Source organism: Silene latifolia, chromosome Y (genome assembly GCF_048544455.1).
Source record: "Silene latifolia isolate original U9 population chromosome Y, ASM4854445v1, whole genome shotgun sequence".
NCBI classification, from domain to species: domain Eukaryota; kingdom Viridiplantae; phylum Streptophyta; class Magnoliopsida; order Caryophyllales; family Caryophyllaceae; genus Silene; species Silene latifolia.
In genome coordinates, this window is record NC_133538.1 from 49440476 (window position 1) to 49461926 (window position 21451).

Below are 21451 nucleotides of genomic sequence, written 5' to 3' on the forward strand. Positions count from 1 at the left end.
TGTTTTATGGACTCATGACTCAAATATATGGTGACTCACCTGGATCTTGCTCACCATAATGAGGAATTTGGTGAGACCTACGCCTCGCCATAATGAGGTCTCACCTGGATCCTACTTCTATATATATATATATATATATATAAGAATCTTGAAACCACCGATATATATAAGAATAATATTTGAAAAAGATTTCTGAGGCTCTTCTTTACTCTCACAATTTCAGTTTTTCTCAGCCAATCAAAACTAACACACCATTGTCATGTCAACTTAATTATTTAGTAGAAAATTAAAGGGTAAAATGGTCTAGAACATTTTCATCCCAATACCCAAGTTACTGCTACCGACTACCGACTAAGGAGTACAATTTTCCAGAAAAAGCTTCACAGTTCACAAAAAAACTCTCAAACTTCTACCTACCCTCCTACCATCACTATCTCGACTGATCAATTCTCTCAAAACAAAATTTCAATTCACAACCATCTCTAATACTCTCTAACTTTCAGATCTCCAACAATCCCAATTTTCAGATGAAGAACTCCAATACGAGAATCCTGTCAAATTCACCAGACATTCAAAAATCCTCAAAAAAAATCTCATATTGTAAAGGAAGAAACTTGAAAATTTCAGAAAATATGTATTGTGAAGATAGAATCCCAGAGAAAATGGAGATTGAACAAGAGACAACGATTGAAAACCATCAGAGAAACTTGGAGCTTGCTTTTTTTTATTCAAATAAAAGAAATCAAACCCAAAAGTTATAACTCCGTATGGAACAATCAATGATTTTTTTTTCTTTTTTTATGTTTTACAACTGAATTTATGAATTGGGGGTTGTTCAACAACATTTTTTTTAGTATACATATCATTTATTCGTATTTTTTTTTGTTTCCACAAAGTTTAACATATTTACTCGCATTATTGAATTTCAGGCAATGGTGGATTTGTGATTTGGGATGAGAGAATATTTACTCAGTTTTCACTACGCTTATGGTTAGTCTTCTTGAATTAATCATGTTTGTAAAAGTAAAGATATATATTCAAGATACTATTTTATTGCTTTAAACAGAGAAGAAAGTAGGTATACGGAATTTCGTCATTTATCCTTTAGATAGATCCCTTGATAATTTCGTCTTTGAAATTATGTTTATGGCAGTTCCGCTGTATTATATTTTGCATTTTCTAGGTATACGGAATTTTCTCTTCTAAACTACTACTCTTTGTGATTGTTAGTTTTATTATACTGCCCCATTGCTATTGTGTGAATGTCATTTATGTTTTTCAAAAGTTTAAGTGCTAAACCAATGGTGTGAATGTTATGGATCGATCTTCGTTAAGTTTAGATTGTTGAGAAATGATTAAGTTATTTTCAGTTTACCTAATTGCGGATATTGATAATTTTGTAGCGGTTAATTGATTAGTGGTTGCAATCACGACAAATTTCAGGGATGAAGATGGAGATTGATCGGTCAAGAGATGTAAATGTTTTGACTATGAAGTGTCGAAGAGCTCCAATAGATTAGAAAACTACATGCTCCATTTATCATCTGTGTAAGACGATCTGATTTCTTTTACTACATCTTTATTTAACTTATCCCTACTACTACTTTTTTTGGATAACTTTTGTTACTGCTCTTTTATTTGGATTCTTAACGATTCCGTATATGTGTATGTTATTGGCTCGGGTTGTAGATTCTCGAGTATAAAATTTTTTGACGACCTTATAATGCGACTTGATTTTATTTTGCTTTTATAAGTTGAGACAATCGGATACTAGCTGTTATATAAATCTACATTACGAGTAATATTTTCTGCTAATTTTATCCTCCCTTTATTCGTTTTTTTAGTTAATGAATGTTCTAAGCTATAGAGCGAAAAAATGAATGTTCTAAGCTATTTAGATGAAGCATTGTGTGAGTTTGTCTTTACAGAATGATATAATCAAGCTGATGTCTCCTTTAAGTTGTATGCGCTTTTTAGATTTTGAAGTAGCAGTTGGTTGACACGACTTTCGCCTAATTTTCCATACCGAGTCCTCTAGAATCAAGCTGATGTCTTCCTATTATGTGCAGATTAATAGGTAGTTCTATTAATAGAATTAATTACAATATGCAGGTGGTTGTGGTGCATGTGCTGTGCTACTATCCAAATATGATCCGATTCATGACCAGGTTGAGGATTACTCAATAAATTCATGCCTGACATTACTTTGCAGCATTCACAATTGCGCAATCACTACGACTGAAGGCCTCGGGAATAGCATAGACGGATTTCATGCAATACACCAAAGAAATGCAGGTTTTCACGCCTCTCAGTGCGACTTTTGTACCCCTGGAATGTGTGTTTCTCTATTTTCTGCCATCCTTAATGCTGATAAGAGTGATCGGCCTAATTCCTCTCCCGGGTTTTCAAAGATTACAGTTTCTGAAGCTGAAATGGCTATTACCGGAAATCTCTGGAGATGTACTGGTTATAGACCGATTACAGATGCCTGCAAAAGCTTTGCAACTGATGTGGACATTGAAGATTTGGGATTAAACTCCTTTTGGCAAAAAGAGGACAGCTACGATGTTAAGGTGAAAAAGCTACCATTATATGATCCAAGTTGTCAGAAATCGACATTTCCTAAGTTTTTGAAGGATGAATTGAAGTTTAATCTTCTGCTGGATTCAGGGATATTTTCTTGGTACCATTAAGGAACTCCAAAGCATTCTACAGTCACTTAAGACCAATGAAGTGGACCGTGTAAAAATAGTCATCAGTAATACGGGTTCAGGTTACTATAAGGAACTAGCAGACTATGATACATATATAGATTTGAAGAACATTCATGAACTCTCAATAGTTAAGAAGGACTCTACTGTGTCATTTCGGTTCAGTTGTTTCAATTTCGAAAGCCATTGTAGTACTGAAGGAAGGTAGCCAAGATAATTTGGCTTTAAGTAAATTTGCCAACCATTTCGAGAAAATTGCGTCTAGATCCATCAGAAATTCAGCTACAGGTTGTTAGATCGAATGACCATAGATGAAGAGAATGATGGAGATGATAATTATGATGATGATAGTCATGATGGACGATTATAATGATCATGCTGAAAAAAATGTTAATAGGGGAAATCAACCATTTTGAGCAATGATTAGTCAGTAGGTAGTAACTCTAATTTGGAGTCTTGGACCATGGAACGAAGGATGTAGAATGAGGAGATGGGACCACTTTGAATTGTCTATTTTCTACTCCCTCCAATTCTGCCTGAAGTTCCCCAAGCCTTTGTGCACAGCATTTAAGGAAAATGAATAAAGAAAGAAAAAAAAGGACAAGTTGACTTGTATGTAGGAAAGAGAAGAGAAGATTAATTAAACTAAAGCAATATGTATTAAACTTAATCCTTCCCTCTAAAATTACATAAACCGTGGGCCATAATTTTCATACAATTTCAGAAAATTGTACACTTCATACATCTCAGAATTTTTCTGAAATTTCTACATTTCTTACAATTTCTACATTACTTAAATTACAATGTTGAGATTTCTAGATTCATAAAATTACAACCCTTCATAAAAATTCTGAAATTAAACTTACACTTATTCAGATTTCTAGATTCATAAAGCTACAAAATGAGATTAACTTCAGATTTGCGTGGGTTTTCCTTCACTTCTTCCTTCATTGTCATTAATCAAAACTGTAACATCAAGAGGACACACAAGTGGAGAAATTATTTGAAATTTGGCACCAAATTAAGATCAAATTTAGGCCAAATTTTCAGGATTACGGCAATTAGAACATTTCAGAGCAGTTCTGAATTTGCGCCAACATCAATCAACATTATGTGCAATTCAAATAATTAGGGTTTGTTACAGCTATATATAAAAAGTCACTGTTATAGGCAGATCATTTATATGCAAACAAACAAAAAATCTCATTAAATACACCCAAATAAATTATCCTTAAACACAAACAAATTCATGGCAAAGAAAATCAGAAACTTGAGTAACTTAGAGAGAGCAAAAATTATTCAGATTATACTTCAAATGTATAAATGGGAAACCAAATCAGGGGTACCATGCTAGAGTTGGCTCAACAATATGGTGTAACCAGGAAAGCCATCACGAATTTATGGAATGAAGCAAAGCAACAAAGAGATGTAGGGGAACTCATTAACGTGAATAGCAAACTGAAGGGAAGGGAAGGAACTAACAAGGTGACATTTGATGCCGCAAGGTTCAAAAGCATTCACTACAAACTCGTGACTACTCAAAAAGGGTGGTCACGCTATGGCCGTAAGTCACCAACTGTCTCGTAGATGGGTTAAAAGTAAAGTGATAAGGAGTCATACCAATGCTCTAAAACCAAGTTTGACAGACAAAAATAAGCTTGCTAGGTTAATTTTCTGTCTCTCAAAGCTTTATTATGATGAAATGCTAAGTAAAATCATGTTCAAAGACCAAGGTAATCTTATACACATAGATGAGAAATGGTTTTACATCACTAAAAATAGGCAAAGGTACTACTTAAGTCGATTGAACTGCACCTTAACAAGAACCATTCAAAAGTGTTCAATCAAAATCTTACATAGGCAAAATCATGTTTATGTGTGCTGTTGCGAGACCAAAATTTTCAAATAACAATGAATGTGTTTTTGATGGAAAGATAGGAATTTGGCCCTTTGTTTCTTTGGAGCCAGCCCAAAGAAACTCAAAGAATAGGGTTGCAGGCACACTAGAGACAAAACCAATTGAAAGCATTACCAAAGCAGTTATCAAAAATATGATGCTAGGGGTGGTTCTACCAGAAATCAAGAGAAAATGGCCTGCAAATGCAAGTAAAAACATATTCATCCAGCAAGATAATGCAAGGCCACACATGAGCAACAATGATCTATATTTCAGAGAGGCGGCAAGCAGTGATGGGTGGAACATACAATTAGTTCAGCAACTCCCAAATTCACCAGACCTTAATGTGTTGGATTTGGGGTTTTTTAGGGCCATCCAGTCTCTCCAAACACTCACCGATTCATAGAAATTGGATGAGCTAGTGGTAGCAGTAACAACTGCCTTCGACAATTTAGAAGTGATTAAGCTAAATTATGTGTTCATCACAATGCAGGGTTGTATGCTAGAAGTGTTAAAACGAAGAGGACATAATGATTACAAAATACCACACATGCATAAAAGCAAATTAGGAAAGGAAGGATTACTCCCAGAGTATTTAGAGGCAGAAAAAATCTTGGTAAAAGACAGCATCAGGTATATTAACAATGTTGACAGTGTTGATGTTGCTAATGCAGGTAATGCAGAAAATATTATTGAGTTGGTAGATGCTATAATGTCATATTCATCGTATTTGATAGAGTAGACAGTTAAGACGCCAACCATCAACTTTGGTTGGTTGATGTACTCATTTTGTGCAACCAGAAGAAAACAATACAACAACCAACCAAGAATAAAGAAATCAAGAATAAACTCAAAAGTAAAAGAACCAGAATACAAAGATGTTCACAACCAAAAAGCAAAGCAGACATCAAAACTCAAGAACAAGCTGTATTTTTTTGTTAATTCTAGGTTCATTTTAAGTCTGTATTAAGTTTACACATTTTGATGTTGATGATGTTGGTGACGCTGTTTATTTAAATCTCCCCTTGGCATACAACTTGATTACAATAATGATAATAACAACAAATGATGATTGAATGCATGCATAGCCTCGTCAAAATCTAAGATAATGGTGGCATTATGCATGCAAACAATTATCAGGCCCTCAAATAATTATCATTGGGCTTTAATTAACAATATGCATGCAATTTCATCATTAGTTAATTTAAATAAACTGAAAAATAAATTGAAAAAAAGTTCAATTGAGATCAACCTCTAAAGATCTTCAAGTGCAACTTTAAATGCTGGAAAATATTTAGAGATCTCCAAAATAAACCATCTCTTATGTTCAGGAGTATCTTGCATCGCCAATACCCTCTTCCTTCGCTCCTCAGCCGCGATGATTCTTCTATTAGCTTCACGATCAAGTTCCTACATCCTCTTATCAAATGCCAAAAACTCAGGACAGGTTTCTGGCACAACAGTGTCAACATCACCCATAGAATCAGGGTCAAACTCAGAGGATGGAAGATCAGATGATTCAGGCTCTTTTTTTTTTTTTTTGTAGAAATCATCACTGACCCCTCCAAAATCCCAGATTCAGAGGCCATCGTTTCTTCAAAGTCAGATTCATACACAACTTCTGGAACATCAACAGTAAACATGTTAAATGTACACAGATCTTCTTCAAAAACCATATCTGAAGATGAACACTCATCTTCATAATCGTATCTCATATTATCAGACATGAGAAACTTGACAGAAATGGGTATGAGATTTTGTGTTTGAAGAATAGGCGATGAAGAGATTGAAGGAAAGAGTCTCAGATTTTGTGTGTGAAGATGAAGAGGATGAAGATTATGAAGAATATAGGCGGAGAAATTGAGGGAGAAAGGAAGAGACACTGGGTTAATCAAGAAGAGACGATGAACATTGTTAGGGTTTCTAAGAGAAGCCTCTAGAGTGTCGTAGAAATAGGCGGGAGTGATTAGGTTAATTAGTGGGTTAGATTTGGGCTGGGTAAATTAGGGGGTCCAAATTAGAATTGGGAGGGGGTAATTGGGTTGGGTTAGTGTAAAAGGTGTGGGCCAAGTCGATGGCACAATGAGTAAATAACAAAATGCAATAAGGATACTATGGTCATTTCACCACCAGAAAATTTACTAAATAAAGAAAGAGGGAACAAAACGTGACTATCATCGAAAAGGAAAGAGGAAACTATAGGCAGAATTGGAGGGAGTATTTCATAATTAGACATTAAGAGGATAATAGAAGAATTTTTGCCAAGTTTTTAATTAGGATATGCTACTAATTTTTTTTCATCTCTAAATTAATAATCACTTTATTGAGAATTTGAGATTATCAAATAACTTTGTTCTTAAAAAATAACCAAGTTTTTATTTTAACAAACCCAATGTTACCTCCAATGGGAAGAACTTTATTTCTAAAATTCTTATTGACAAACTCGAGGCAAAAACCCACCATTGTCACTTGCTCTAAGGAGTAAGGAGTGTTATTCGATATTTTAAATTTTCTCAAGGCATGACAATGTCAAATGAAACGATTTCATTATATAAATAATAAATAAATTTTAGTGCAAAATGAATATATCTTTTATAGAAATTGACTACCTCAATTTAAAACCGTCTATCTTAAGAATTTATGTTAATGATTTTTTTCCTTTTCTTATTTGTCATAGTAAACACACTATGGTTAATGACTTAAAATCGTATTTATCATACCTCTTAGGTTGATAAAACTACGACCGTACTTGAGTCCTTGACTACTTGGACATAATTTAACAAAGAATTTCACTTTCGAAACAAAGATTAGCATGATCATTTAAAAAAAGTTGTGATTTAGTAAGAGATTAAATGATGTCATCATGTATAGTTCAAACATAAATAAGCCTATAAAAGTATTACGTCAAATGTCTAATATCAAATGAGATGTCTATCATTCGAGTACGTACTCGATATTATTATTATTATTATTATTATTATTATTTTATTTTATTTTTTTATGAAAGGATGCGCGCAGCTTTTATTAAATGAAAAATAAAAGTTTACATGAAATTGGTGGGGAGCCGAGATACAATCTGGGCTCTCACACCCTTAGCAATAGCAAAGCTAAGTCTAGTAAAAATGTAAGCGGCCACTCGAGTCCCCGCATCCTGAGATACCGAGAATATTATTATTATTATTATTATTATTATTCCTTATTAGGAAAAATTACAGATTACCACAACGTATTTGCAATTTTACAAATAACGCCCAAACTTCAATGTATATTTCCCGATCACCACTGTATTTTTATCTCGAGCATCGTTTTTCTTATTTCCCGACTTATTAAGAGACGATTTACGCGAAACTCCAAGACCGGCCTCATTGCTTACACCGACATAGTATACTGACCAACACATCTCACAATTATTTGTAATTTTTCCTTATTGTTATTATTACGGAGTATTTGTTTTAATATTCATTTCACAATTTGTTAAATAGATTTTATGTTTAAAAAATAAAAAACAACCCCGTGAATTTTCACGGGTGTTACACTAGTTATTTATTATTTATGCATGTATTCTAACCTTTTCCTTCGTTTTTTTTTTCTTGTTATTCTGTCGTTCTCTTATTTCCTATTGTAAAAAAAAGGTGTAGGCTCCCTGAAAGCCAATATTATGCCATTTAAGCTACCCTAATTCACCCTCGGTATAAAGTACGCTGTATACTTAGAAAGTCCATTCGACCGACTAGGCCTTACACGTATTTTTCACCTCATGACGTCGTGTTTTGGCAACTCGCTTGGTCCATTCGACTGGGTGAGCACAAAAGCGAGAGATACCCTCGGGTATTTTAATGTTGTGAGTACCCAATTTTCAACCCACAAACCTAACCATAGATCCCGTAGAACCTTTGATTAAGATAATAATATTTACATTATTTATTGTTTGTAATCTTGACTAATTTGTTATGAGTCAGTTGACTCGTAAAATTAATTAACTTACCTAATATTGCTTGTTGCGTCCAACTTAAATTTCTTATTTACATATGGGTCATGTTGTCTAACAGTGTGTAAGGTCTTAGTTAGAATAAACATCTGTATCTACACATCTCTGCATTAGTTAGTCTTTATAGCACAAGAAGATATCTCTGCATTAGTTAGTCTTAGTAATTGGGGTATCTAATTATTTAAATCTAATCCATCCATTCATATATAGTCAGTCATATAGAAGCCAATATAACATACTCCGGATATAGTAATTACAGTATCTGCATCAAATCGAAATTTACGTACCTTCATAGTGTCCACCCGCTGCATCATAGTGTCCACCCGCTGCATCATATTGACTTTTACACACACAAAAAAAAAAAAAAAAAAAAAAAAAAAAAAAAACTTTGAAAATTTTCCTTTTTTTTTATCTTTTCTTTAAACAAAAAGGACTCATTTGTGATCTACTGTAAAAATTCATGTACAACTGTCCCAGATTTCTACTTCTAGAGTCATGTCAACCAGTTTGAAAAGAGAAAAACAAAGAGTGAGCACAAAAATGTCATTAAAACAAGAAAAATCACTCTTACGGTCATATAATCTCATAACTTTGTTGCTGACATTACCAAATAAAATGTTTAATCACTAGTAGAAAAACATTAATTTGCGGCTCCTTATTTGAGGCGTTTTTGATGGACCGCAGCAAAAAAACATTCAGCTTTTTATTTTTTTTATAAAGAAAATAAGTCATTTGAAGCGTTTTTTTTAAAAAACGCCGCAAATAACTCATATGAGGCGTTTATATTAAGGAACGCTGCAAATGGTTTTCCCTTTTGAATAAGGAGAAGCGGACATAGACATCCTCACATCCCCCACCTTCATTAGTCATTACTCAATTACTCAGTCACATTGCCAAACCTACTTACCTACTCCGTCATCGCCCACGGATCTCTCACCTACCACCACCCACTGACTCCCTTTTCTCCACTGTCGACCTTCTTCTCCTCTGAACAACATCCAACTTTTTTTATCCATTGAAAGGTACACCCTAATATAATCATTTTCGCATATTTCGAATCACACAAAATTGAGTTGTGTTTCGATTTTATTGAATGTATTGTCATTTGTAGATGACTATAAACATGATTTTGGCTGTATTCATGCAAAATTTGTTCAAATGAGTAGTTCAAAGTTTAGGGTTTGTGAAAATTGGGGGCTTTGGATTATAATCTTTTTTTTCTTCTTTTTTGGTAGAATGTGAAAATTCTCATTAAGCTCAAACGATCATTCAAGTTACAAGGATCAACACACCATTAAATTACGAACCTCATCAAAACAACCAGTCCTCACTACATAACTCTCACTTATCAGACAATAAGAAGGTTCCTAGCTACAAGTCAAGGTCGACTTTTGAGCAGATTACCTTCTGATTGAATCACCTGCAACCGAAATTTAACCATACTTTGAACCTGCTGAAGCACCCTAGTTGGTCTAGGAATGCAGCCATCATGCTTGGCAGAGTTCTTGCACGCCCATATGTTATAGATCAAGCTCGCTATACAGGCCATAACAACCTGTCTCTTCAAAAGACTCCTGACTTTCCAATGCAGCATATCATCCAAGGAAATGCTAGACCAATTCAAACCCAGCCAATGACTCACCAACTGCAAACACTGCATGCTAAAGCCCTGTTCTTTCTGACTTTTTAGAGCCGAGCCAATCGAATGGAGCCAATCGAATCGAATCGAATCAATCGAATCGAATGGAGCTGAGCCAATCAAGTGAATCAATGGAGCTGAGCCGAATCGAATCGAATCGAATGGAGCTGATTGGAGCTGAATTGAACTTAAATAATATTAATATTAATACTAAATATAATAATAATAATAATAATAATAATAATAATATTAATAATAATATTAATAATATTAATATTAATATTAATACTAGTAATTATACTAATTTGTATGATTAACTAGGTAGCCACCATGAACCACGGTTCACCATTAATCTAATTAGGTAAAATAATGGAGCACTGATTTGCTAGATTGATGTTCAAAGTTTAGCCGTTTATCATCCTAATTTGACTGATTAGGTAGCCATCACGAAGCACCAACAATCCTAATTTAATTAATTAGATAAATAAAAATTGTCAGTCCCTAATTTCATCTTTAACAAATAAATAAAATTTGGTTGATTAATGAAAACTCAACAAATAATATTAATAATTGATAACAAGTAAATTAATTTATTATTTGATAAATTAGAATCCATCTTGTAAGTTTTAAATCATTTGAGCAATTAAATAAAGTTTTAGGGAAAAATATTGATTTAAGAGTTCACTTGGTTCAGTTTTAGGTGAAAAGGATACAAAATAGAACGTTATGAAAAAGGGTATGTGAAAAAGTAAAGTTCGTATATGAAAAAATAATTAGGTATTAATAATAGTAATATTAAAATTAACAATGTTATTAGAAATATTATTATTAATTAATATTCATATTCATATTAATAATAATAGTAATAATAATAATAGTAGTAGTAGTAGTAGTAGTAGTAGTAGTAGTAGTAGTAGTAGTAGTAGTAATAGTATTAATTATATTAATATGAATATTATTGATTTTAATAACCATAATATTCATAATAATAACAATAATGAGGATGATTAATTAAGATGATGATGATGATGATGATGATGATGATGATGATGATGATGATGATGATGATAATAATGATAATAATAATAACAAAAATAAAATAATAATAATAATAACAATAACAATAATAATAATAATAATAATAATAATAATAATAATAATAATAATAATAATAATAATAATAATAATAATAAATAAATAAATAAAAATAATAATAATAATAATAATAATAATAATAATAATAAAAACTTGGAGATTTGTTCCTAAGTATGGGGATTTGTGCGCGGTAGCGGGTTATGGTTTCCTTCTTTTCTCTTTCTCTTCACTTGGTGAGCTGGGTTCGGATGATGTTGCCTTGCTCAAACGGATCCAAAAATTCTCAGTATCTCAGGATGCGGGGGCTCGGGTGGCCGCTTACATTTTTACTAGACTTAGCTTTGCTATTGCTAAGGGTGTGGGAGCCCAGATTGTCTCTCGGCTCCCCACCAATTTCATGTAAACTTTTATTTTTCTTTTAATGAAAGCTGCGCGCATCCTTCAAATAAAAAAAAATAATAACAAAAATAAAATAATAACAACAACAACAACAACAACAACAACAACAACAACAACAACAACAACAACAACAACAACAACAACAACAACAACAACAACAACAACAACAACAACAACAACAACAACAACAACAACAACAACAACAACAACAACAACAACAACAACAACAACAACAACAACAACAACAACAACAACAACAACAACAACAACAACAACAACAATAATAATAGTAATAATAAAAACTATTAAGTTTAAGATTCGCAAAATTAAAATTGGCAATTTAGCCGAAATGAATCGAATGGAGCCGAAATAAATGAATGGAGCTGAGCTGAAATGAAATGAATCGAATAGAGTGAGTCAATTGAATTGAATAGAGTGAGCTAAATCGAATCGAAATAATCAAGTAGGTCAAAATAAGCCAGAAGGAACGGGGCCTAAAGTGGCAGCCAAAAAACAAATGATCCTGAGACTCTTTGTCAGCAGCACAAATGCAGCAAAGACCATCAGATAAAACCCCAAACCTTAGAAGCCGTTGCTTAGTAAGCAACCTATTCTTAGCAAAAAGCCATGTAATAAAGTTAACTTTATGTAAGCATAGGCGATTCCAAACAAAGGGACCCCAAGGCACCTGCTCTCCAGTAGTCATCAAATAGTCATAAGTCTGTTGGGAAGAGAAGGGTTTTTGAATCCAATGTTAGATATTCATTACCATCTTCAGTTTGTCTTTAACCTTGCAGATCTGGCGCCAAACCCAGCTGGAATTAATAATAGGAGAGTAATTCCACCTGTCGGTCTGCTTAATATAGATATGATGGACCCAACGCACCCAAAGACTGTCCTTCTTGTTAGCAATCCACCAGAAGTATTTGGCAATGCTAGCCACATTCCAGAGATAGCAGTCAGCAATTCCCAGTCCTCCCTTTGTTTTATCCTGGCAAAACCTCTCCCAAGACACAGCAGGGGCTCTATGGTACTCATTATCACCTGACCATAAGTAGTTCCTGCAAATGATAGTCACTTTGTTGATGATAGGTTTAGGGAGGAGAAAAATTCGAGCCCAATAACAGTGAAGCTGAGATAACACTGTTTTGACTAGAATTAATCTCCCAGCATAACTAAGTTGTTTAGCCCCCCAACTCCTGATTCTAAGCACCATTTTATCCACCCACTTGTTACATTGATGATTAGTGAGCCTCTTGTAAGAAATGTCCACCCCCAAATAACGAAAGGGAAAACTTCCTTGCTTGAAGCCAGTAATGTTCAGAATGTGTGCTACCTCAGACTCAGGTAAGCCATTCATATACACATCAGACTTGCTAGAATTAATGGTGAGGCCAGAAGCTAAGGAAAAAGTAAGCATAGCCCTCATCAGAATCTTGACAGAGCTAGCATTTCCTTTGCAAAAGAGCAACAGGTCATCTACAAATGCAGGGTGACAGAGGCCTAAAGCTCTATACAAAGGATGAAATTTAAATTCAGGTCTGAGAGTCACCACAACTAGGATTCTTATGAAATACTCTAAACACAAAGTAAAGAGAAGGGGAGATAAGGGGTCCCCTTGTCTTAAGCCCCTTCTTCCTTTGAAGTAGCCAAACTGAGAGCCATTCAGTGATAAAGTGTAAGAGGGAGTAATAACACACTGCATTATCCAGTTAACCATTTGAGTGGGAAATTTCAAAGCAATGAGCATGTCTTCAACAAAATTCCACTCAATAGAGTCGTAAGCCTTCCTGAGGTCAATTTTCATCAGAACTCTAGGAGAGCATTGTTTCCTGTTATAAAGCCTCATCAGGTCTTGACAGATGAGAATATTATACACAATCTCTCTCCCATGTATGAATGCACTCTGATTAGGATCGACTATGTCGAAAAACCTTGACAATCTGCGTAAATGATTTTTGAGATACATTTGAAGAGAACATTGCAACAGGCAATGGGTCTGAAGTCCATGACAGTCTCAGGAGAGTCTTTTTTAGGAAGCAGAGCCACCATAGTGGCATTTAGTTATTGCAACAGCTTGCCATTCTCAAAGAATTCATGCACAGCTTGAATAACATAACTTCCACTGATATCAAAAGAGTCTCTGAAGAAGCAGGATGTGTAACCATCAGGGCCAGGTGCCTTATCAATGGAAATAGCAAAGAGTGCTTCCTTGATTTCAGCATCAGAGACCCTCTGTATCATGCCAGTAGCTTGCTGATGATTTACACACTTGCCTCTCCTCACAACTTCTATGTTCACTCTAACAACATCCTTAGAGCTGCCTAGGAGGTCCTTATAATAGGTCAGGAAAGAATCCTCAATGGCCTTATTATCAGAACAGAGTACCCCAAATTGATCTTTGATTGAAAGAATTTTGTTGAGAGCTCTCCTAGCCTTGATGGAACTGTGAAAATAGTGTGAGTTCTCATCATTACATTTCATCCATTGAACTTTTGCTTTTTGGTTAAGGAACATATTCCTAGCCTCATTCATTCCTTTATAGGACTTAGCAAAGAGCTCTTTCTTCACCCATAAGTGACATTATGTGGATCCTGATGAAGCTTTTTCTGAATATCCTCAAGTAGAAGCTGAGCCACCTTGGCAGTGTTGATTATGTCCCCAAACCCCTCTTTGTTCAGCTGCCTAAGAGGGAATTTAAGGAGCTTGAGCTTCTTAACCACTTGAAAGCTCTTACAACCCCTGATCTGTTGCTGCCAAACATCCATGACAAGATTAAAATCTATCATCCTTGCCCCACATGTTAAAGTACTTGAAGCAAGATGGTTTCCTATCAATCTCATCCCAAAGACGAATGGTGCAAGGGCTATGATCAAATAGTCCCTCGGGTAAGAATGAGGCAATACCTGAAGGGCCATTGTTAATCCACTGGTCATTAGCCAAGACTCTATCAATTCTGCTAAAGACACGCTTATTCTCTTCTTGTTTGTTGTTCCAAGTAAAATAAGCACCTTGGGTCACAAGGTCATAAAGCCCACAATTATCCACATAATGTTGAAAGTCTCTGATTTCAGCTAAAGTCACCTCAGAACCAATACGTTCCCCAATATGCAATACATTGTTAAAATCCCCCATAAGAAGCCAGGGACCATGAACAATGGATTTGCATTGAAGAATGGAGTGCCACAGGCTGGCTCTCTCAGAGTCCTTATTGCATCCATAAACAAGGGAGCACGTCCAAGAGAAACCAGTCTGTAGATGCTCAACAGAAACAAGAATAGCCTGCACATCCTTCATAATCAAAAGCACATGAAAATGGCCAGGATCCCATAGGAGCCAAATCCTGCCACTCTCATGAAGGTCATTGTTATTGATGAACCTCCAATTATTCCCTAAACCAGCTTGCACATTACTAATATTGATATTTTTAACTTTAGTTTCTACTAACCCAAACAAGCCTACTTTATTGATGTACAAGAGACATCTAACATCACCTTGCTTATTCTTTTTATTCAGACCACGAACGTTCCAAAACCCTATGCTAACCATTGAGATTATGAGAGGATAATCCCTTTCCTATGTTATTCAACAAATTCTTCCTTAAGGAATAGTTGAGAACATCAACAAACGTGGGTCCTGAAGAAGTCCCCTCCCCTTTGTTAGTTAGTCTGTTGAGAAATTTGGCAGGAGTCAGAGAATTCAACATTGATCCCTGATATGGCATGGGTGTGACAACCATATGAGGCTGCAATAGCGGAAGAACTACATCAGACTGATTGCTCTTGCCCTGCTGAGGCACAGGCACATTCTCAGATGCTTTTGGGGGGACGGGTATCTTAGGTTTCCAGACCTGTTGCACTTTTTTAGGCTTAGCAGTTCTTACAGAGACCCGTTTCATGTCCTATTCCATGGCACAGGTTACATGAAACTGGTTTGCATTCATAATGAACCAGTTGTGTCTGACAATTATCATGTTCATCAATGAACTGAATTGAATCAGGCAGCTGCTCTCCCACTTTAACCTCAACCAAGTATCTAGCAAACCCTAGGAATTCCTTGTTCTTAGTAGCCTGATCACTGCATATTGGTTTACCCACCAAGCCAACAATCTTAGGTAAGGCTAAACCCCAATACTTAATGTCCAGGTCATACAGACGAATCCACACAGGTACTACAACTGGTTTTTGCTTAACAAGTTTCATTCCAGGATTCCAGTCCTTGACAATGAAAGGTTTATTGTCAAAGAATAGAGGCCCTGACTGAAGTGCACGTTGCTTATCATCCTTTGTCCTAAATCTGATCAAACAGACACTATTAGGTTGATAAGCAATAGATGCAATCGCTAACTTCTTCCATATACGCCTGATAAAACCTCCTAACACAAGGCTCGGTGGATTAGCACCAAGGACATAGCAATAAATCGCAGACGCCCAATATTCCAACTCCGGATTGACATTAGAGGCTTCAATTTTCAGAGAAGGACGCTTACCAGACGCTGCTGATTTCTGTTTCCTTCTATTGCTCACCACCGTCCACTCCTCGTCATCAGTTGATTTGTCCTCATTAATTGAGACCAATTCCTTATCAAGGTTGAAAGCTCAAAGATCAGCCGTGGAGGAACTTCCCACCTGATTAGCTTGTGATACTGTTTCACTCAGATTTGTAATATGTGCCGTACTAGTACTAATTTTTGTAGTAGATTTAGTAATAGATGATGAATTATTATTTTTAGGTGATTTAGAAGTACTAATCGGAGAAAAGACCCGCCTGTTCCTCGCCATTGCTGAAGGAACGAGGAGAATCCCTAAAATTGCTTTCTCTCTCTAAAAAATGGATTATAATCTTAGTTAGGGTTAAATTATTGTGTTTCGGTCTCTAACATTCTCTTTGATATATGAAGGTCGTGTTCATATCTCTCCCTTTTCTTTCCCTTTCATATTTACCATACCAGTGACTCATGGCCACCGCCACCGCCACTACCACCACCAGCAGCGTTCACTAATACGACTCGCATATCAGTATTCAAGTTCACTTCTATATAGCCATTCGTAAGTTCATCTCTTAGAATAGTGAAATTTCTTGGTTTTGATTGTTATTTATATTTTTCAAAATGAATTACTGTTATTTAATTAAGATTATTATCAAAGTTTTTTGCTAAAATTAATTGGGCAAATTTCACTCATTAATTTCGAATATTGTATTTTTATGAATTAAGGTGTCCAATTGAATTGGGGCTTTTGTATAGAATCGATGTTTTGATGATTCGTGCTATAATAAAGTGCTTAAGATGTCACAAACTGTTATTTTTAGTGTAAGAAACTTAGATTTTTAATAAAACATTGAAATTAGCTTTGCTTTCAATTTGGGTGCGGATGATTCAATCAACTAGAAAGTTTTCTTCATATCCTTGTGCTCAAAATTTCTCTTCTTGGCCTGAATTTTCATCATGTCTCCTGATTAGTCTCCATTTATGCCATGCTTTATATAAGCTTTTACCATAGAGACGACATAACCCGGAAATTCATTTCTTCTTTCACTTCAGCAATAGGGTATTTTTTTTAGGGGTTGTTTATACTGATTAAGACGTGTTGTGCTTATAATCTTCATTTGTTTTGCGGTTAATTGATTATTTAATCATGTATGCAGTTTTGCTAATCAATGACCACGATTCGATTTCTTTCCGTGTGGCTCTGGGTATGTCTCATTTGCAAACAAAAGAAATACCCGAGGAAAACTTTTCTATTCCAGTGCATACGCCGTTTATGTCATTCTCCTTGCATGATCCATCTGAGGTTATGGTATTTTAGAAAATTGGTTAATTGTTTTATGCAAGAGACTTAATTGCTTACATTGAAGCAGACACCTGTGTGTTACACATTGTGCAACGTAGGAATAGTAGATGAACTTTCATGACTAGGAAACCTGCGGCCACTAAAAAAAAACAACATTGGAATCCTATGTTAATTATCAATCACAAGTTTTATGTGGTCCAAAGTGGGTAGAATGCCCACATGCTGCTGTCAACTACCAGCATTCTGCATTTTGTAAAATTGCAAATTAGTCACACAAGTAATAAGTAATATAGCTGTGTGTATTTTGTGATTTACGCCGATGTCGATTATTCGTTTTTATCGAGTTAGGTAAAGAACGCTTTCGATTTAGAATAAAGGGTCTCTCTAGTTCTCCACATTCCTGCAATTGATAATGATGCAGGCTGATTAGATTAGCTTGAACAAGAATTGTGGAACTATTGCATGAAATTTGTAAAAGAAATGCTGGATTGAAAGAAAGAAAAGCATAATAATGTCTGGTAACATCTTATGTAAAGCAAAATGGATAAATACATGAAGTAGAAGTGAGATTATCTCATCTTTCGCTACTAAAAGAGATGAAACATCTAAATGCTTTAAGCAGATACATGAACAAGTCTTCTACTTTGAATGTCCTGCAGGTCAAACAACCATGATGAACAACAAAATTCTCGACACCAGCCTTCAAGGGAAAATATAACAAAAACTTGAATGTAGAATGTAGAATGGCATCAGCCATGGTGCCTCGACATCATTTGAGTTTGACTTATCACAACAGCAGCAGATATAGACGATTTTGTTGGTGAGTCCACTGGTGTTTTTACTGACAAGGACAAAACTGCTGCTCACATGAAGGTACTTAATTTGATACCATCAGTATTGTTATGAAGGTCATTTAATTGCTTTTGATTTATTTATATAGCTTTAAGTTTCCATTCAATTGCTGACATTGGTCTAGTTATTACACTATCACATATATAAGAATAAGTAACACTTAACTTAGAACGGGTCACTAAGAAAAATGTTTTTTTGGCAGTATAAAGAATGCTCATCAGTTCTCTATTACTCCCTATTACTCCATGTGTCTGTCATACTTGGATAATATGTAAGTTGCCTCTGATAATTGTACTCCTCAAAATCTGATCGTTATCACTAATGGAATTTGTTTGATTGTGGAAATTTGACTTCCCTTATGCACTCGTCCAGGTGTAAATAATTGTTTCCCTAATTTAACTTATGACATAGTTTTCCCTTCTGCCAAGATGTATAAGGATTTGGGAATCCTGAATTAATGAAGCTTGTAACAGGCCTGCAAGCATCATACATCTGGCCTGTTCTAGGATGAACAAAATATGCTACAAATCAACACTCATTTGAAAAATATGCTTGTCCAGGTGACATAAAAAAACGAGTATTTTTTCGTGTTCTTGTTGTTTTATGAGATGTCCCTACGCTTGTGATTCGGCATATATCCCCACAACATCTGGTTAGGGGACACAACTATGAATTAGCAAAGCTTTATCATGTTAGTATCACTATCATGAAATTCATTTTTAGCTGGGTAGGCCTTCAACCATAAACATGTAGCCAGAATGGTCTCGACCACAAGAACTATTAAGAGTTCACGCAGTTTATTGAGGGGATAAACAGAGATTATATTTCAGAACTAAAATGTTTTTTATTGTTATTTTCTGATTTCAGTGCAATTACGCGGTTTTCTTCGGTTCCTGCCTACGACTTAAGCAAAGTTCCCGATCCTGTCTTCATTCTTCATCAAATTTTCGAACACCACGCAAACAACTATTGGCTGTAAGTAATTGAAGTTTCCCCTTCTGTTATTTCCATTTCCTAGTAAATAAAAATTTCTCATCAGTCATCTGTATAATTGATAGTTGATGGCATTTCGTGTCGCACTACATGAAAATCATTTTGAGCGGTGAACATTTGGAGAGGTGACATAAGAGCTGGTTTGTTGAACGAAGGAGTCCTATAGCCGTAGTATACTTTTTAATTTTTAGAAGTTTGGGATTAGAATCAAACCCGAGTTACTTTTTTTAATTTTGTATTTTAGTGACATTGTAATTAGTTTTGGCACAAAATCTCATTGAAGACGGCGATATCCGTCAAAAGCTTGTGACGGATACCGTTTCCTCTCACAAAATACCCATTGAGACGTGAGTGGGAAGCACATGGGGGTGCCCCACCTTGTCCCCTCTCCCTTTTTGTGAGAGGTTTTCAGCTTGTGACGAGATTAGCCCGTCACAAGCAAGACGCTTTGTAGTTTTGGAGTATTGTGTATTTGTATGTGTTTTATTCTATTTGATGTATGAATAAAAATAATGTAAGATTGCCTTTCTATTTGAGAGTTATTATATTTAAATCATTTGTTTGGATCTTTTTTTGAAAAAAAAAAAAAAAATCTTTTATTTAGTACCCATTTGCGGTGTTTTTTCAGAAAAACGCCTCAAATAGCCTATTTATTTGCGGCATTTTTTTTGAAAAAACGCCGTAAATAGCAATTTATTTGCGGCGTTTTGTTAACGCCGCAAATAACTTTGCTATTTGCGGCCCCCCATTTGCTGTTACATAAAAAATGCCGCAAAAGACCCCCTTTTTGGAGTCGCAAATAAATATTTTTGCACTACTGAATTAACATAGGACCATCCTAGTCCTTTTTGAGTTGCATAAAAGAAAAAAAGAACATACGTTATTTTTATTAGTCACTTGTTCTACTTTTTACCCTTAACCTAGTAGAATAGAGTTGAAATACTTTAGGGCGTATCTCTTTAGTGTAGATCAATCGACCTCTTAGAATCAGCCTAAACGAGGGCATGCATTTGACCATCTTTTCCATCTTTTGTGGTGTGATAATTCATTGGTCGCCCTGTCTCTAGCTAAGTGACCTATAGGTTTTGAGACTTAATATTTCTACCCGATCTGTCAATTCTCCATATTTCAAATGACTACCAGATTCATCAATTTCCCAAATGAGCACAAATTGCTTTATACCAGATTCGTCAATTTCTCATATTTCAATGACTATCAGATGAGCACAAACTCACATGACCATTTTAACAAATATTATCATTCACTCCCATTGGTGCTAGAAAACTAGCTCACAAATATTCAAACCAAATTCTTAGTACACCCGTGTCCAAACATACTAAATAAGACACGGGAGCGCGCACTCCATACTATTAAAACAAGAGAGGTGACCATTAGTCCTTTAGAATAAACTAAATATGTGAGTCCAACCATCAATACAAGCTTAAAAATACTCACATTGAAGACTCTCATAAGATCCGGTCAAAGTTGCAATCAACTCTAATGACAAAAGTCTCAAAATTTTATAAGACAAAAAAAAAAATTCCAGCCAAAGTTGAAATTGAATCTAGTGTCAAAAGTCTTAAAAATTCAAAGACAAAAAAAATATGATCTCAAAATCAATTGGTTTCCCTTGTGACGGGTTACCATTTGTGACGGATATTTTATGAGATAAAATGGTAACAAAATGGGTTAGTGGAGAAAGGGGACCACATGAATAGTGTTGCAGAGAGAGAAAAAGTGGGTATATTGTGAGGTAAAATGGTATCCGTCTTCAGCTTGTGACGGATATGTCATGTCTTCAATGAGAATTTGTGTCTCAAAATAGGTACAAATCCAATGTCAAAAGTCTCAAAAGGTCAAAGACAAAAAAACATATGATTTCAAATAGATACAAATCCATTTTCAAAAATTCAAAACCCAAAATTTCCAGTCCAAGTTGCAATTAAAATTGCAGAGTAGTCATTTTTCATTTCTCATAAATTTGCAAAGTAGTCATTTTCCCTTCCTCAGACGAGTCAATCCACAGTTACATTGTCTCCATTCCTCTTGGGACGATCCTTTCATTCATTTAGAAGAGTGAGAGAG

At 35.1% G+C, this 21451-nt stretch overlaps 1 protein-coding gene and 2 long non-coding RNA genes across 5 annotated transcripts; 2 read left to right on the forward strand and 1 right to left on the reverse strand.

The window, feature by feature from the left end:
* Positions 1–1444: 1444 nt before the first annotated feature.
* On the forward strand, positions 1445–2966 carry LOC141627222 (uncharacterized). The gene is made up of 3 exons (XR_012536785.1): positions 1445–1548; positions 2113–2295; positions 2412–2966. It is a non-coding gene; the product is annotated as an uncharacterized LOC141627222 (long non-coding RNA).
* Positions 2967–14504: 11538 nt separating this feature from the next.
* Positions 14505–16185, reverse strand: LOC141628012 (uncharacterized). The gene is made up of 4 exons (XM_074441203.1): positions 16139–16185; positions 15680–16025; positions 15276–15630; positions 14505–15187 (listed from the first exon to the last, which is right to left on the reverse strand). Exons 1-4 carry the CDS (start codon positions 16183–16185, stop codon positions 14505–14507), a joined length of 1431 nt encoding a protein of 476 aa, XP_074297304.1.
* Positions 16186–16337: 152 nt separating this feature from the next.
* Positions 16338–19922, forward strand: LOC141627299 (uncharacterized). 3 transcript variants are annotated; one of them, XR_012536862.1, is made up of 5 exons: positions 16352–16777; positions 17376–17423; positions 18181–18394; positions 19241–19348; positions 19432–19922. It is a non-coding gene; the product is annotated as an uncharacterized LOC141627299 (long non-coding RNA). The 3 variants fall into 3 exon arrangements; XR_012536860.1 differs by having other exon boundaries at positions 16338–16777; positions 17376–18394; XR_012536861.1 differs by lacking the exon at positions 17376–17423 and having other exon boundaries at positions 16357–16777.
* Positions 19923–21451: the final 1529 nt, after the last annotated feature.

What these genes read in the sequence shown, in the direction of transcription:
- LOC141628012 (XM_074441203.1), bottom strand. Translation starts at nt 16,185, where the DNA reads ATGTCAATCCGGAGTTGGAATATTGGGCGTCTGCGATTTATTGCTAT. An exon ending in CGTCTGCGATTTATTGCTAT is followed by an intron (nt 16,026 to 16,138) that starts GTCCTTGGTGCT and finishes CTGTTTGATCAG; the next exon opens with ATTTAGGACAAAGGATGATA. An exon ending in ATCCTCTCATAATCTCAATG is followed by an intron (nt 15,188 to 15,275) that starts GTTAGCATAGGG and finishes TCAATAAAGTAG; the next exon opens with GCTTGTTTGGGTTAGTAGAA.